General features: G+C 34.9%; 4 protein-coding genes across 6 annotated transcripts; 1 reads left to right on the plus strand and 3 right to left on the minus strand.

Moving 5' to 3' along the window:
- The first annotated feature begins 2,402 nt into the window (after positions 1-2,402).
- On the plus strand, positions 2,403-3,412 carry LOC104729657 (putative E3 ubiquitin-protein ligase ATL45). Its single transcript, XM_010448618.3, has one exon. The coding sequence runs from the start codon at positions 2,636-2,638 to the stop codon at positions 3,233-3,235; it is 600 nt and encodes a 199-aa protein (XP_010446920.2). The 5' UTR covers positions 2,403-2,635; the 3' UTR covers positions 3,236-3,412.
- Positions 3,413-7,644: 4,232 nt separating this feature from the next.
- On the minus strand, positions 7,645-10,419 carry LOC104729658 (plant intracellular Ras-group-related LRR protein 4). The gene is made up of 4 exons (XM_010448619.3): positions 9,482-10,419; positions 8,406-9,319; positions 8,136-8,310; positions 7,645-8,032 (listed from the first exon to the last, which is right to left on the minus strand). Exons 1-3 carry the CDS (start codon positions 10,077-10,079, stop codon positions 8,170-8,172), a joined length of 1,653 nt encoding a protein of 550 aa, XP_010446921.2. The 5' UTR covers positions 10,080-10,419; the 3' UTR covers positions 7,645-8,032; positions 8,136-8,169.
- A 3,296-nt stretch (positions 10,420-13,715) lies between these two features.
- Positions 13,716-15,595, minus strand: LOC104729659 (thioredoxin reductase 1, mitochondrial-like). Of its 2 annotated transcripts, XM_010448620.3 has the most exons (3): positions 14,397-15,595; positions 13,935-13,991; positions 13,716-13,802 (listed from the first exon to the last, which is right to left on the minus strand). In XM_010448620.3, exons 1-3 carry the CDS (start codon positions 15,475-15,477, stop codon positions 13,768-13,770), a joined length of 1,173 nt encoding a protein of 390 aa, XP_010446922.1. In that variant the 5' UTR covers positions 15,478-15,595; the 3' UTR covers positions 13,716-13,767. The 2 variants fall into 2 exon arrangements, with proteins under 2 accessions (XP_010446922.1, XP_010446923.1); XM_010448621.3 differs by having other exon boundaries at positions 13,716-13,991.
- A 125-nt stretch (positions 15,596-15,720) lies between these two features.
- Positions 15,721-18,275, minus strand: LOC104729661 (ankyrin repeat domain-containing protein 2A-like). 2 transcript variants are annotated; one of them, XM_019234084.2, is made up of 9 exons: positions 18,078-18,275; positions 17,850-17,903; positions 17,540-17,673; positions 17,230-17,445; positions 16,967-17,115; positions 16,707-16,872; positions 16,437-16,529; positions 16,091-16,230; positions 15,721-15,989 (listed from the first exon to the last, which is right to left on the minus strand). In XM_019234084.2, exons 2-9 carry the CDS (start codon positions 17,884-17,886, stop codon positions 15,890-15,892), a joined length of 1,035 nt encoding a protein of 344 aa, XP_019089629.2. In that variant the 5' UTR covers positions 17,887-17,903; positions 18,078-18,275; the 3' UTR covers positions 15,721-15,889. The 2 variants fall into 2 exon arrangements, with proteins under 2 accessions (XP_019089629.2, XP_019089630.2); XM_019234085.2 differs by having other exon boundaries at positions 18,020-18,250.
- Positions 18,276-18,326: the final 51 nt, after the last annotated feature.

Consider the following 18,326-nt stretch of genomic DNA (forward strand, 5'->3'; position numbering starts at 1 on the left):
GACTTTGACTCGTTTTATTGCTCTACAAAATACATATTCAACTCTTTAAACTGATCGTATGGGCTTTTTAATTACCCTTTATTTTCGTCAACCTTTCGTTGTTACTTCGGCGAAGTCCAAAACTGCCAGTTTCTCTATCACTTTTATATCTGAATATATTGGATATATCGAATAAGTTACAATATTTGATTAGCTGGAATCGCATGGACTATCATATAACTACATGTCAAACTTACTTTATTGTAACTGGTGCAAAGTATACCCGTACGTGGACCTAAAGATAGAGAGACTTCGAAACAGAACATAGTATAATGTTATAATCTACGAAAATGGAATAATATATCAATTATTTGTGAAGACGTACATATCTACTTTCAATATGCATATGCTATATATGCCCACACACTACGTATGGCAATGGCAACTAATTTGATGTAATTTATTGTAGTTTTCATCTAATGATTTTTAAAATAGTACTAATATTTAGTCCAAACCAAAAAAAAAAATCATGATAAAATTACGAAAACATTGAAATATACAAATCATAATTTGTGTAAAAAACGAACAACACATGTATATAAAAACCTCTAAGCTTGGCTTTTCCAAATGCTCTAAACCTCAGTATATAATTGATCGATGCGTCCAGTCTCCATTATTGTTGTTTGCAGGGCTGGTTTGTTTGATTTCCGTTTTTTACATGGCATGATCAATGCGTCCAGACTCAATTATTGTTGTTTTTTTTATTTCTTATATTCTTTATTTGTTTCTGTGTGTTAATGTCTTCTCTAGTTTTAATTATTGGTGTAATAGCTCGGTTTGCTTTTCACCTTTTTGGTTCCATATAAGACGTTAAGACTCACATCACACACACACAAAAATATTCCATTCCGATTGTACTTTCGTTTTCAAAGTTGTTATTCTCGCAACGTTTCTATTTTTTTTGGTTTAACCATCTATTCTCGTAAGCTCCATCCATCTCTTTCTCTACTCCAAGACCCCCGATCATCTTATGAAATTTCAGCCGAAATCGTGTGCAGAAACAAAGTTTATTTTGGATCGTTGGTTTGTATATATGAATGATATGATAAAGTTTGGTTTGATTCGACTTTTTCAACCACAAATACAATAGTACTATGACCCCCCCCCCCCCCCAGAGAGAGTCTAGAAAAACACCAAAACTTATGCACACGTGGACGGTGTTACCTGCCGTTAATACTATAATGTAAGAAATATTATACTGCCTTTTGAGTTTCGAGGACACGTAGATCCATTTCAAATATTCTGTAAAATTGATCGTTATCAAGATCCCACCTACATCTAGACAAAATCCAACATATATATATTACAAATCTAAATTAGAAAACTGCTTCAGAAATGGATATATATAAATATTGAGATAAAAGTAGATAAATATTGCAAGAACTTTGAAGTTCATAGAATCCAAAACTTCAGCACCACCTGTCAACAAAACCATATTCTCTCTCTCGATATTTTTTTGCCCTCTGTATTTTGAAGGGATCCTTCTTGATGCACAAAAACAAAATGAAGAAAAAAGAATGAAGAGAATAAAGCAAATAGAAGAGTCTAATCGAAGTAGGTTTAGGTAAGGAAAGTAAATTATACTTAATAGCTTTTGATAATGAGTTCGTCAAACAGAACCTAAAAAGAGCGCCCACACCTACCCATCTTTTTCTCTCTACTTGCGTTTTCTAGTAATATTATTAATACGGCTATATATGATCCTTCTTGTAATTATGATATTTCGATTACGATATTTCCGAATCTTATTATCTAATTAGATTTTATGGGACACATATTTAAATCGAACCCGCCCCCCGGTAACACCAAAACTAGCTCTATCTTATAGCAGACAACTCAGGCAACTCTAACTATACGCATGTTGCCAAGATCTCTGATGCGGCTTAGAAATAACTAAACATAACAACTATTGTAGTACCAGTATTTTAGTTTTTTTCTTTTAGTCTTTTGTGTATGATAAAAACTCCTCTATTGATTCGATGAAAACGTTTATACTAGACAAATTAACTTCAGTTTGGTCACTCGCAAAATTCACGAAATGGAATGATGATATAACTTTGCATAATTATTTTTACATAAACTTTTATACTGGCATTTAACATATTTCAATTACTGATTTTATTAGTTTGACTACACATTTTTATGATTTTAAAATTTTAAATACTGTCAACGTTCAAAGCATGTATTTACAAAATTTTGAAACATCTAAGATTTTCTCTATATAGAGAAAGAAATCCCCAAAAAAAAAAAAATCAAAATATTTTACTTGAAATAAAATATTCAAATAAGTATGTCTTTACGGAAACTACGTGTTTTCTATTCATACAACCTTTTCAGCCGATATATTGCCAAAGGAATTAAATAATTTTTTTTGATTAATATATAATTTTTATCTGCAAATTGGGACATATCTTATATATAAGTAGAGATGTGTATGTGTGTGTAACTCTATTATATAACTTGGATCAGATTCTTCTACTTCTACCTCTCTCTCTCTTTCTTAAACAACAAGAACAAGAACAAGAACAAGAACAAAGTTTCTTCTTTTCTAACTTCTTCACAGCTTTCACATTCTCTCTTTCAGACAAAACCCAAAATGACTCGCTCCTCTAGATTCCTCGGTACGGCGTCGTCGTCACCACCACCACCGGAAGAAATCCTCGCCGCCGAAACCGACATGGTTGTCATCCTCTCTGCTCTTCTCTGCGCTCTCATATGCGTTGCCGGTTTAGCCGCCGTAGCTCGCTGCGCTTGGCTCCGCCGTCTCACCGGCGTTAGTTCCGCCGCTACCGGAGAATCTCCTCCTCCTCCGAACAAAGGCCTCAAGAAGAAAGCACTCCAAGCGCTCCCTAAATCCACATATACCGCCTCTACAGAAGATTTGCCGTGCTCCTCCGGCGGTGATGGAGACGACTCATCCACCGAGTGTGCTATATGCATAACGGAATTTGCCGAAGGGGAAGAGATCAGGATCCTACCGCTGTGTAAACACGCTTTCCACGTTGCGTGTATTGACAAGTGGTTGACTTCGAGGTCGTCGTGTCCTTCTTGTCGTCGGATTTTGGTACCGGTGAAGTGTGATAGGTGTGGTCACCATGCTTCCACGGCGGAGACTCAGATCAAAGATCAACCTCAACACCAACATCATCCTTCACAGTTCACTTCCTCCGCCATTATTCCTGCTTTTCTTCCTTAGAAAAAGTTCTCTTTCTTTTTTTAAAAAAACATCGGCATGATTAAAGTTAAGTAAAGTATTAATTTAAATTAATTAGGAAAATTAGTGATCTTTTTCTTTAGTTATGTTTCGATAATTTTCTGTTATGTAAGAATGTAATCCACTGTTCTTTATTAATCTAATCAAGAAGTTCACAAATTCGATTAGAGGATTAATATCTTTGTGAAAAAAAGAGCATTGATTGATGATTGTATTGATTGGACAACCCTGTGCACTACGAAAAGGGTCGGTCATGTGAACCCGTGTTTCTGAAGCATTACCCAAATATAACCAAAAGGTCCAAAACAATTAAATTACCAAAATCTTTGAACTGAAAAAGTTTTTTTTTTTTCTTTTTTTTTTTTGGGGCAAACTTATAATTATAAATAAAGTATTTATTTATTTTGTAAGTATCTAGCGATAAATTGGGCGTTAAATTGGGCGTTTATCTTTTTCCGACAGTGGACACACATTTAAATTTAAAGAAGTAACAAAGTGCAAGTGTATGTAATATATAAGTAGCAAATTCTTTTGTAACTGTCACACTGTAAGTCCAACTTATATACTGTGTTATATAGGGTTTAGTTAATGTAATATTTAACTAGTTTGTTTAGTTACAACAAGTTTTGTTATATGCAAATTAAACAAAACAAATAATACAGTATCAATCATCATGATATATGTGTGTGTGTGCGTATTAATTTAAAAGTCTCCCTTATATTTCTCAGTCATCATAAGTCAAAGAAAGCATGTAATGAATGTATGGTCCTCTCCAGTGGCGGATGCAGAATTATTTTATGTATGGGGCACAAAACACCTTATAATTAATAATACTAATTTTATATTATATACTATTAAATAAATAAATATTTTGATATCAAAATAATATATAGTTTAATAACATTATTGTAAGTTTTAAAATATATATATATATATATATATATATTGTATTTTAATATATTAAACTGAAAATAAGTTAAAATTTTGAAAGTACTGTTTAAATTGGTTTATAAATATACTTAATTACATATACTATAGATATATTTAATTTATTATTATGCTAGCAGAATACAAGATTAGCTCAAACGAGTTTAATTTATTAACTATAAAAATACACATTTACAAACTTACAATTCACTATAAAATGTTACAGTTTTCAGTAAGCTATATGTATCCTATACAATATAAATATATGAATTTAAATTTGTTAAAGTTAAGCTGGAAATAGGAAAATAAAATATAGCCAGAAGCCTATAATTTTATTTAAGAAAAAAGTGAAAAAATAAAGAAAATACGGAATGTAATAAGATCAAGTGTTCAACGACATATTCGAACTTACAACCAAAACGTTGCATAAGGTGTTAATTATCCAACTAAGCCAAAGAGTCTTATGTGCTATGCCTATACTTAGTAGTAAAATTTTAAAAATCAGTGTGGGGCACGTGCCCAACCTACCTATAAGGTGGATCCGCCCCTGGTCCTCTCATCTCCTTTACCCGTAAGCAAGGATGACTCGGTCCTCATTTCATTCCAACCATATCCGAAATTCCGAATGATATTATTATGCATGATTTATGCGTTGCTGCAGTTATATATATAATTCTTTTTTTCTGAAAATAATATTGTGATGATGATTATATACATATACCATATTAAAAAAAAAAAACTTGCGAGGAGGATGATATGGGTTTTTATACTTTATAATAGCCTTAACAAATTATGTCATAACACATGTCATTAAAATCATTATACGAAATAAAATTACTCAACCATTAAGGACGACATTATTAAAAATGAACGATAATATGTTAGGTCTCTTTTCATCATTATAGCACTTCAGTTTTATGTTCATACATTTACATTTATGGTATCACCTATTCATTAGCGGAGTTTTTTTTGGTTATTTGTAATGCAAGTTGGCGAATGGCGAGGATAAAACTTATGAATATACACGATGGATTTAATAAACAAAATATCTCTCAAGATATCTAAAAAGTACTCCATGTTAGTTAAACAAACGTAATTTATTTTGCTAGATCCCTTTTTTTTTTTTTTTTTTTTTGTAGTATGAGACTTACATAGTAGGTCCCTTTTCACCATTATAGTAATTCGTTTATTTTGGTTTAATGTCATACTTATAGAGCTTAGCAAACATATATGGATTTTTTTAACAAAATATCTCAAAATATCTGTAATGTACTACTCCGTGCTTAACAAACATAAATCTGATTATCTGACGATAATTAATGATGTTAGGTCCCTTTTTCACCAAAATAGTATAACTCCATTATTTTGGGTTTAAAATTTATAAATATAGGATTCAGATAGCTATGGTCTTTCCAAAAAATGAATACTTGTGTCCACTCTACTAATTTCGAACTGAGACTCTGTTTTACCAAAAAGAAAAAAACTAATTTCGAACTGAGATATGTAAACTTTTCTGTATTACAAAAATTAAAATTATACTAAGAAGGCTTATATTGCTCGTTTTATTTCCGATTTAGACAATCGAATGTTACTAGCTAGACTACTACTGTTTTTTTTTTTTGTATAATGATGATGGGAATAAAAGAAAAAGTGAAAAAGGGGGAAAAGGTGGAGAAAGAGGAATATAGAGAGAAGGGGAGGAAAACGATAAACGTACCACCCAAACTTATAGAGACACTAGAAACGCATGACAAAGCCCGCCAAAGTATCATATATCATCCACCTTTCAGTTTCACTTAATGGAATCTTATGCCTTATCTCTTTTTCTCTCTACATGTTTATTAGTATATTGCACCCAAGAGGCAATTAAAGTGAAGAAAAGTTTCGTCTTACACTTTTCATCTTTTTTAACTTCGCTTTTTACATTTTTGTCTTCTAAAAAACTAGCTCTAGCTCTAGGTTTATCCAACTCTTCTCTCTCTTTTTGTTTGTTTGTTTGTATCTTCTTTGTTAAAGCCGAACGTATTCATAATTTTCGATAAGCATTCCCAAACAAAATAGACGAGTCCGTTAATTTTTATTTTCCAGTTTGATGTACTCGCTTAATTGGTTACCGTGGAGTTTATTACAAGTTTTTTGAAATATTGTTATAAGCAACATCAAATGAGAACACTGGAAAAGTTGATAAGACTCGTTATCCATTGATTTTATTAGCTTCAAACTCAAGTAGTCTAGTCCCTCAAGCGCACTTTATCTATAAAACACATTATCATTTAGTTTTTTTCTTTTTTTTCTTATGGAGTATAATGTGTGTCCTAGTGTAAAAGTGAAATTTTGCTTTCAAGAATATTTTTCATCTTAGATGATGATCATTTCAGGAATATATATATAACTCTAATCAACTAATAAATTAAGAAGAATAAAGGAAAGTTAGATAGCGAGGGTGGTCCGAGGTTTTCAACTAGTTTTTTTTTTTTTCATGTATATCAAATATATATATATATATGGATATGTGTATATATATCTATCATCATTTCAGTATGGGGTACTTTGCTCCTAACTATCTTCTTTTTTCGTCCTTAGAGTCAAAAAAGTGATCTATTTCAAAGATTCAATCCTTCATCTCCTTTTTAGATGACTTAGTCTTCCCTTAAACCCTTTTCCCCTACTTCTTTTCAACGTTCACATTATATATGTCCCTTTTAATTTTACTACCACTTTCTACCAGCCTTATCATCGATCGCAAGTTGGGCAAATTCTATACCCAGACCTTTTCACTATGTTACATCCTCTGCTTTCATAAAAGCTACAATCAAATTTGGAATATGTCAACAATAAAAAGTTAGAAGAATGATCCGATATTGGATTCAAACGATTTGTATGCCAAACCGCGTGTGGTTCGGAATTGGAAACTAAGAACCTTAATTTGAACCGGGTTGTGGGTAACACACGGGGTCGTTCTGAGGGTTCCAACTTTAAGGAAGAAAGAATATAATGTGTCACGTGCCGTGTGTTAATTAAACTTTTAGTTGTGCCTCGATACTACAAGCCCAGATCCAGTCAAATAAAGACTATGTATGGGCCTAATGTTTTACACATCCAGAGAGATTTATCCACAGAACGACGAGAGATAGATATGGGTTTTCAAATGATGGAACAAAAGCTTTTTGCTTCATTCATTGGTAATGGTTCACATGTGAAGTCACATGTATACAGTATACTGATAAGATAACTAACACACATAAAAGAAAGACCATGTCTCGTGACGATTATACACATTAGACAAAACAAAAAGCGCAAGTTGCATTATTACAAGTGAGTATTAATTAACCACTTTCAACTCTCTAGACATAACCACGTTCATGGCCTACTCATCATCTCATGTCTCTCCTCTTAAGCAAGTAAGCATCACAGCTATCACATCACATCTCTATCCATACACACACTCACACAGTCGCAGATACTTTTAGGTGCGAGAGTCGTTTAACTTTCAAACCAAAGATACAAAACCAGAGACGATTACACTGAACATCAAAGTATCAAAAGTGGTAAGAATTAAAAGAACACGTCAATCTACGAGGGACATGGTTTCGGTTCTGTTTTGGGATGGGCTCTATGGATTCGGCTATAACCGGGGGAAAAGAAAGAGCAGATATGTGGAGACATGAATGAAACAATGATACATGTGAATATTGAAGAAAGAAACAAAGAATGAATAATGAAAACATCTACAGTACTTGGAAGTTGCAATGCAAATTAATGCTTCTCTCTCTCTCTCTCTCTTTGCATTGTCGTGTGAAGATAGCTGGATTTGTCTGCCACTTGAGCTGTCAACAGCATTAACAGAATTACCTGAAAAAAGGGAGGGAAAGACAAAAACAGGTGTTTCTGTTAAATGTAATAATGCAAAGTGTGAATCTTGAATTTTTTTGAGTTTGGGAATCTAAAGTGCTACCTGATTACGGGTCAGAGACATTATCAGCTGTGTTTTAGACGATCTCCATGCTGCTTTGTTTTCTCTTGTTGGACTTGGAGAAGAAGCACATCTGCACCCAGCTCTTCTTCGGCTTAACCATTTGAGATTTTGCGTTTCTCGCCTCCACAAGATCATTCATGTATTGAACAACAGCCTGAAGGTATATGAATCATCCGTGAGTGAATACCATTTAGAAGAATCTAGACCACATTATGAGAAACCTAGAGAAGAGATAGAAAATGAGAGAACCTGAGGGCCCTTTTCAGCTATATCACGAGGAGGAACTTGTAATGGATTCTCCTGAGCACGAAAAACACGCAACTTTGTAAGCATTTTAAAGGATTCAGGTAGAACACGGATCTGGTTATTGCTTATATCAAGCTCTTCAAGCATCTCAAGGTTGCCTATTGATCTCGGTAGCGATATCATGTCAGCAAAATTGTTTCCAACATTCAGCTTCACAAGCGTAGTGGCAAAACACAAACTCTCTGGCACTGACTCTAGCTCATTGAAACTCACATCCAGCTCTCTGAGACTAGCTAAAGAAGACATCGTTGTAGGTAACTGCCTGATGTTATTGTAACGTACAGACAAAGTCTCTAGTGTAGTAATCTTCCCAATAGCTTCCGGAAGAGCCTTGAGTTTGTTATAATCTGCACGGAGTTCTTTCAGCGAGGAACACCCACCGATAGAATGTGGGATCTCTTCAATATCATTGGTCTCAACGTCGAGCTTCTTTAGACTCACAAGAGAACCAATGGATTCAGGGAGAATAGGGAGGTTGTTACAGCTCAAATCAAGCTCCTCGAGTTTCACCAATCTGCTAAATGCTGAAGGCAGAGATGATAACTGGTTGCTACCAAGATTGAGGTAAACCAAGTTCAACAATTCTCCTATAGACTCAGGAAGCTGACCGATTCTGTTTGAATGCAAATCGAGCTTTGTCAATGAAGTAAGCCCTCCTATGGTGTTTGGCAATACCACGATGTGATTCTCAGACATATCAAGCGAAATAAGACTCGATAACTTGCCAATAGAATCCGGAAGCCATTCGACTTGATCCGTTAACTTGTTCTGTAGATTAATGTCTTGAGTAGCTTTCTTAGCTGATACCTCAATCAAACTAGCAAGTTTAATCAAACTCAGCTTCTCTCCATCGTTGCCTACACATAAACAAATGATTCATTCACACACCACAGTTTCTAACATAATCTATTTGCAATTCCTGTTGCTCAATCTAAAGGCTTAAACTTTAAACAAATTCCAATTCCAACACTTTCTATATCAGAAGAATCCTAAGTTGGAGAACCAAGAGAAGAACTCACCGGCGAATTTTCCGGCGGTAAATGTTGAATCCAGAACCTGAGGTTTGCGAGGAGCTGCAAAAGCATCGCCGTAGAGAGAAGGTTTAGTGTTGGTCATGAAGCTGTCGTCTCTAGAAACCATATCCTTGGGGCGAACAGGGGCTTTCTCAGAAAAATACAAACTTGACGGAGTAGCCGTAGCCGTCTTGGGAGCCGGAGCGGGAGGAGGACGAGACGGAACAGAGCCGTTAGAGGAAGAAGGAGAAGCAATGCAATTAGAAGCTCTCTGAATGAAATCATCGAACATAGAGTGAGTAGACTCCAGATCGAGAAGCTTCAAAGCTTCTCTCTTTTGCTCTCTGCTACGAAACTGAACAAAACCTCTCTTCATATCTTGCAAAACCATGAAAAGCTCACCAGGAACTTCAGAGGGTTTCCTCTGTTTAGCAATGGCTTCGAAACAAGATTGGTCTTCTTTATCAACGTTGTCAATTAAACCCTTGGCAGCTTCAACTTCGTCGATTCCTGGTCTTGGTGGTAGAGATCTGTGAATTCTCATGATTTCTTCAACTACTTGCTCCGTTGAATCCAAACGCTTATCCAATTGCATCAAATCCATTGCTACTAAACCAAATTTGAAGAAACGAAACAAAAAAAAAAGAAACCTTTTTTTTTTTTTTTTTTTTGGCTCTCAAACTCAAAGTGTCGATTTTTTTGAAGAAGAAAGAGGAAAGATTTGAGAAAAGAGTTTTTAAGTAGAAACCCAGAGGTTAGTTCTTCGTCTTGTTTCTTCTTATAATAAATACAGCTGTTTCCATCACTCTCTGTCTCTGTGTTTTTTTTTATCTCTCTCTCTCTCTCTCTCTGTTTCTGTTTCTTCTTGTGCTGCTTCCTTCAGTTCTTGAAGAAATAATTGATTACCTTTTTTTTAATATATTATAATATTGTCATTTGTCACTAATTAAATGAAATTAATTTCCTTGCTTAAAATGTTAAGACAGAAATGTTTTGGTTAATCAACATTATCGTTAGAGGATAGTTTACAAAAAAAAATAGTAAGACGGAAATAACGTGAACCGTGGGATGGTGACCTATTGCTTATCTGTGGATTTTTTGTATATCACGTTATTCCCATTTTCTCCTTTGTACTGTATATACACTCTCTTTTTAATCGTATTTTTCTACGTATTTTGACCGTATTTATTGAACTTGTCAACTGATTTCGAAAAGACAAACAAAAAAAATAAAGAGAAAACGTATTACTATAATGCAGTAATAGATTCTGCGGAGATCAATGCCTATTTCCAGTTTTTTACTGTCTTTAAAATAAAATAATGATTCGTTACCGTTAGGTTTTTTAGTGAAAAATAAGCAATTTAACTTGGAAGCTGGAATGTTATAGGGATCATCAAAGATAAATCAACAGTCCCGTAAATAACCTTATGTGTATGTATAAAAAGTTTATAAAATGAAATAGTATAGTCTTATTTTCGTGAAATATCTAATGAGATATTATTTCAATATAATTATTAGGGCTGGGCAAAATAACCGATAACCAAATAACCGACCGAAACCGAACCGAAAAAAACCAAACCGAACCGAACCGAAATTCTTCAAATACCCGAATGGTTAGTAAAAATCTATATCCAAACTAACTGAAACCGAACCGAACCGAACCGACAATTAAATGGTTAACCGAAATATCCGAAAACCTAGAAGATATCAAATATTATATACTTAATATTATGCAAAACTATAAAATAAACTTAAAATATAAATTATTTCTAGATTCAAAACAATTAAATATTTTAAATAATCAATATATGTAAATGTTATTATTTTGAATTTACAAAGTTAAATACTATTTTGTAAAATTGAATCCATATTTTTCCCTTTTTTGTATTTTTGTTATTGTATATTTGGTTAATTTTGGTTATATTCGGTTAGTTTTGGTTATATTTGGTTTATTTGGTTAATGTTAATATAATTTATGTTAGTTATGGTTATTTATTTAAATAACCAAACCGAAACCGAACCGAAAGAAACCAAACCGAACCGAACCGAAATTTCAAAAATATCCAAATGGTTACTATATTACTATATCCAAAATAACCGAAACCGAATACAACCGAACCGAAACCGAATGGTTAACCGAATGCCCAGGCCTAATAATTATGTTAAAATAATAATAAATAATAGTATTGTTGACAAGAAGATAAAAAGAGGATAGGGAAAAAAAATGGGGGGAGAAAGAGAGAAGAAAACGCCATGTGTGAGACGGGACACGTGTCGGGTATATGGTCGATGATGTGTTGTCCTTTAACCTGTATCCAGCTGTCACATTCATGGCCCCCCCCCCCGACTTTTGCATATTGCATATGCAGTGCATATCTGGGAGGTAAATTACAAAACGATATATATATATATATATATAAAGTACTTTGATAAATATAATTTCTTTTTTTCTTTTTTTTTTAATAATCAAATATATACAATGGGTTATAAAATACAAATAGTAACTCTAATTCTTAATAATCAATTAATAGGTTATATATTCTATTTCTAACAGTACAAATTCTTCTGCATGATAAACAATTAGTATAGGAATTTAGTGTGTCAGTATTCAGCAAATCTGATCCATTCATCATCTTTTAAAGTGGCTTCTTCACTCAGCAACGTCGGACCTATACCCGGTTAATTAATTAATTATATATACTTTTATTTTTGTTTTGATACCATTATTTTATAAAGTTTTTCTTATTCTCTAGAAATTTCCATCAGAACAAAGACAAAAACAGTTCATTGCAACTTTGTGGTGGTCGCGCGGACGCATTTTTTTTTATCATATACAGAAACAAATAATATTATCGAAGATTTGATGATCATTACAACATTTTATATATAATAAGTACAAACTTTATACTCTTAATATGTATGCATGAATGAATGAACGTGAACTACAACTATTTGCCAGTTGTTGTGTTTTAATCTAACAGGTAAAATCATCAGTCAGGTCTTCTGTTATAGACGTAAAGCGAATCATTGCGGTCAAATTATGAGTACTACGTACTACTACATGAGATAAAACATGAGACGATACAAAACAAACCAAAAAACCTAACAAACTAAAAAGCCAACGACCATAACAGACCGTCGCCGGCCTTTCTTGTTTATATATATATTGGGGACGTGGTTGAATACGATAGAAATGAGTTTCAAGAATCAGTCCACTGCTTATGAAATTATTATTGTCTGTGGTGTTTAAAATGTTTTCCCTTTTGTCTATCCTCACAATTGTTTTGAAACCAGTTGACTTTGCCGTTCGCTTAACAAATTTTTTTAACTGTTAAAACTACTATTGATTGAAAATAAGCTTGAATGTTGTTTTTTCTTTTTCTTAGACATACGGTTGAAGTTCGTTTTCTCACACAAATTCATCTTTGAATATATATATTTTCCCCCGACCAACTTCGGTTTTATATTGAAGAACTTACTGAAACATATTTATCAGTTTAATAAATATTGGATTGTTTACACTTATAAATATGTTCATAATATAAGAGTACTGTGAAATTATTAATCAATTATGCATTCAAATTAATCAATTATGCACTTTAAAACTCTTTAAACCTATATCGTTGATTGCAAAAGTTTAATATTTCTAAAGTCAAACAAAAGACAAAACAAAGATAAACTGCCGACACCAAAGAAAAGAAGACAAAACAAAGATAAACCTTTATTTGTTTTTTAAAGTAAAGAATTAATTAAAGTTTTTAATCAAACAGCATTTTTTTTTATTCAAGGCATTGTTCAATGACTACGATCTTATCGAGTACATCATTTTGATAAAAATCTACATTCAAGTTTCATGTTCACGGTCTTATCTTCATATTATTTGAAGAATATTGGTTTTGGGACTATTTTTGGGAAAGATTTTATGAGCTCTTCGTATATTTCAACCATGTGGGAGTTTCTATTTTTGTGGTTTCACGCATTTGCTTTACTTTTGTGAAACGGCGTCATTTGTTCAAGACTCCTTAGCCGTCATCTCTCTTTTCAAACATCAACCTTTCAAAGCCGATTCCTTCGAAAACCTCTAGAAGCTCTGGTGCGTGTCTTAATGGCTCGGCTTCATGATCAAACATATCTTCTAGATTTCTAGAAATCCACTTTCGTATTACAAGACTACATATTCTTATTATTAGTTATTGGATAAATCATATTCACTGAATATAAATGAACGTGAAAGCATCACTGAGAATCAAATCTTTGGGACTTTGGTCGTAGCTAGTTTTACACTTATAGAGCTACAACTTTGAACAATATCCGTTCTCATTTCCAACTGCAATATTTAAAAAATAAACAAATCAATGTCCCTTAACTTGTTCTATGCTAAAGATCAAATCTCATTATTGTCCATCAGCAATTAGCTCAATGACCGACCCTTCCGAGAATATTTCTCAATCACTCTTACCTTGTTGGGATCCGATCTCTTGTAAGTAATGCTCTGCATCCAAAGCTGCCATGCACCCTACACAATCATTCAAACCAAGTTGTGAAACAGAGCTAATCAGAGTGAGAATTGTGAAAACTGTAAATTATTTTAGAGACTGTTACTTGAGTCTTGAGAGAGAATCAAAGAACTCTACTAAACAATGGAACAACACACTCGAGGAAGACTATAACTCCAACACAAAAACCTTGCCTAGCATCAATTGTAAACTAAATCACATGATACAAAAGCAACTAAACCTCAAGAACTTGACAAGCCATACAGAGCCGCTAAAAAAGGTGTCCTTTTTGTAAAGATCGTTCCAAAAACAAAGATTGCACACAAACTCAAGTAGTTCTAAGCTAATAAAAACAGTTTCTTCAAGAATTACTATTGCAACTTGTGAGAATAATACAAAGCTAACTGAGAAAGTAGAGAACTAACCAGTTCCTGCAGCAGTGATCGCCTGCCTATACTTCTTATCCTGAACATCACCAGCAGCAAAAACACCAGCAACACTAGTCTCCGTAGTACCAGGCTTCGTCACAACATAACCATCCGAATCCAACTCAACACCACCATCCAAAAACTTAGTAGCAGGCTCATGACCAATAGCAAAGAACAATCCAGAAACTTTCAAATCAGAAACATCTCCAGTAACCACATTCTTCACTTTCAACCCACCAAGCACACCTCTTTCTCCATCTCCATAAGCTTCCACAACCGTCGAGTTCCAAATCACATCAATCTTAGGGTTAGACAAAGCTCTCTGCTGCATAATCTTAGACGCCCTAAACGCATCTCTCCTATGGATTATAAACACTTTAGATCCATACTTGGTTAAAAAGTTAGCTTCTTCCATAGCTGAATCGCCTCCACCGATCACCGCAAGTGGTTTGTTACGAAAGATGGGAGCAGCTCCGTCGCAAACAGCACAAGCTGAGATCCCACGGTTCCAGAAACCTCCAGAGCCTTCACCAGATCCAACGAAGTTAAGCCGTTTAGCTACAGCTCCAGTAGCGAGGATCACAGCGTCAGCGAGAACGGTTCTTGTATCTGTGAACAGCTTCAACGGTTTCGAAGTGAAATCGACTTTTGTAACCGTCTCTGTGAAGATCTTAGTACCGAACCGCTCCGATTGTTTACGGAACTTGTCAGTGAGCTCTGCTCCGAGGATACCTTCTGGGAATCCGGGGAAGTTCTCGACGTCGGTGGTGGTTGTTAACTGGCCTCCAGGAGCGATGTCGTTAGCCATCCATCCTTCGAAGAGAAGAGGTTTAAGTTCAGCCCTAGCCGCGTAAATCGCCGCCGTGTGAGCCGCTGGACCACTGCCTACGATACAGAGCCTCGTGTTGTGAGTTTCGAGGCCGTTCATGGCGGCGGATGAAGAAAACGCGGAGGTTAGAGACGACGGCTGCGGCTGGGGTTGAGAAAGAGTGGATCCAAGTCCTCCAGGCCGCGCAAAGCTTCGTGCTTTGCTTATCAGACTCTTTAAAAACCTTGAACGATTCATACAACTATACATTGGGAACGAGACAAGACCTTCGATGTTATTAAAACAGTTCTGTTTCTGTAGTATAATTATTTGTTAATTGTGAGACTTTTGTTTATTAAAGATTTGGATTATTTTAGGCTTATGCATAAATATGTATAAGCTTTGGATGACATTGGGAATTTTGGACGATACAGTAACACAAGAATGGAATCACTTCGTGATCAAGTGATTCTATCAAAACCAAGATGAATTATCAAAACGAAGAAGATGAACTTCAGCAACTATTTCTTTCTTTATTGACTTTGAATGAAAGGCACAAATTTAGAAGGAGAGAAAAAGCTAATAAGAAAAGAAGTATACAGAAGAAGCTTTGGGAACTGGTTCAGGGCACACAAAAGACAAATCTCTCTCAAAGACGATATGAGCTTGTAGAACCAGAAGCTCAAAGGAAAGCATCCTTCTCAAGCAGCTTCACCACCTCGAGCTGGCTGTTGAGCTTGGCTACATCAATGGGTGTCTTTTCGTCTAAGTTTTGCAGAGTCCTGCAAGACCACACACACACATTAAAAATTTAAAACATATATATAACTAAACCCACCCGTGACACAGTGTTTAAAGGAGTTATTTGTGCTGTGAGACTTACACTGCAGCACCATTCTCTAGGAGAAGGCTTACACACTCTTTCCTCCCGTAACCAGCAGCGTAATGCAGAGGTGTGTTCTTGTTTTTGTCAACTGCGTTAACACTAGCTCCAGCATCGATAAGAACTTGAGCACATTTTAACTGTCGAAAGGGCCCAGCAGGGTCAAACTCAGTTCAAGTAATAGCCAATTTCATTTCACTGTTCTTTTATTAATTGTGTCATGGAAGTCTTAGGAGTAGTAGACCCATGAATAATGATGATAAAGATTCCTAACTTCACTATTGAAAAAAGAAAAGCAGCAAAGTCGAATATTTAATTGCCCTGAAGTGTTAAGTGACTTGCATACCTCGCCGTATCCACAAGCAAAATGCAATGCTGTCCTTCCCTCAGAATCTTCTTCATCTTTGTTACCACCAGATGCCAAGGCAGCTTTCAAACCCTGATTGAATCAACATATCAAAATGCAATAAAGAGTTCAACAAAACAAAGTTGGATAGGGTGAGAAAATGGACAAAAAAAACTTCAGCCTGTTCCACCTAATTCCTTGAGTAACACAAATGATAAATACCAGATAGTCACGCATATAAACGTTTAACAAAGTAGGAAGCAGTGTAACCTCAACATCGCCAAGACTGGCAGTGTGATGAACAATAGACTCTTCTTCTTCTTCACCTTCTTCTGCTGCCTCGGGTTCAGCTGAAGCAGTCTGGTCTGGCAAGCCAGCAACAGGCATGCCCATTGCTTCCCCCAGCTTTTTCAGCACCTCTGGATCATTCCAGTACCTAATACCATATAACAACTCTTCCTCCATAAGCACAAATAAAACAAGTTTTACTATATCTATAGAAAACATTGAAAGAAGTTTGTATCACTCACTTCATCATGGCAGAAGGACCACCAGCATCTATCTCATCTAGTATAGGTTTCAACTCAGGATCTTCTTTCATCCGCGCCATACGCTCAGTAAAGTGCTCTGCTGTTTCAGGATTGGAGAAAGCATCCAAAAAGGGAGACATTTGTGGATCCTGTAGGCAAAAGAACAAAACAAAGAAGACATACACAGAGATTCGTTTAAAGCCAGACATCGATAACCAAAATACCGGAATGAAATCTACAAGGAAAAAACTTGAATTTCTAACCTGCACCAAGGCGCTACCAAGTCGCTCAGCCATGGTCTTAAACTCAGGGTTATGCATAACCTGTTGCATGGTGTTGACATACTGTTGAGGATCAAAGTTAGGGAAACCACCTTCCTGAGCTCCTGCATTTGGAATAGATCTTTGAAGCTGCTCAGCCAACTGGTTAAAAGCAGGATCTTTAGCTATTTGCTCAGCCATTTCTCTGATGCTTGGATCCTAAAAAAACCACATCAAAAAAACCCATCAATAAAAACTCAAAAAGATAACTTTTTTTCAATTGTGCTTACTAGATAAAGGGGCACACACTTACATTGAGGATACTAGCCATATTAGAGAAATCAAAAGCATTGGCATTGAAGCCAGGAAAAGCTGGTGGAGGTGAACTCCCAGAAGCTGATTCCGGTTTAGTACTCTTGTTCTCCTCCGTCAATTGGGTTTTCTCATCTACAGTAAAACAAAAACCACAATTCTCTCATCTCAATTGACAAAACAATGAACCCAAATCATCAAATCTGACTAGAAACGATTCAAACATCGCAGATCAGATTGCTTATATATATATACAAAGGAGATTTAAGAACAACACTAGATAAAAAAAAAAAAAAAAATCAAAACTTTACCTGAAGGAGGAGGATTTTTCTCTGAATTGGAAGCCATTAAATATGACTAAAACCCTAAAAAAAAAAAAACACAAATTTGATTCAGCAAAAAATATTGATAATCGAGTAGACAAAGAAGACTCAACGGTAAAAACAACCAAAGAAGAAGATAAAGAGAATCGAAGGAAGACCTATCAGAGACAGAGAGAGAGATGAAGTAAAACGAAGAAGAAGCAAGTTTTTTTTTACCCGAGAAGACAATGTTGTGGTGGCAAACGCACAGAAAACTCGACAAATAAAGATAACCTTTTTTTTTTTTTTTTAATATGATGAAGACAGAGAGAGAAATGGAGTATTTATATTTATTTTATCAGCTGGATTGGATTTGAGAAGACGACGAGGCACAGCAGCCACTGCTTCCTTCCATTGAACTTTGAACCTAGCGGTGAGGTTTTCATTTGGTAAGTCAAAAAATATTATAAAGCCCAAATCATCTGG

The sequence above is a fragment of the Camelina sativa genome, chromosome 12 (genome assembly GCF_030686135.1).
Source record: "Camelina sativa cultivar CO46 ecotype springtype chromosome 12, ASM3068613v1".
Classification (NCBI taxonomy): Eukaryota; Viridiplantae; Streptophyta; class Magnoliopsida; order Brassicales; family Brassicaceae; genus Camelina; species Camelina sativa.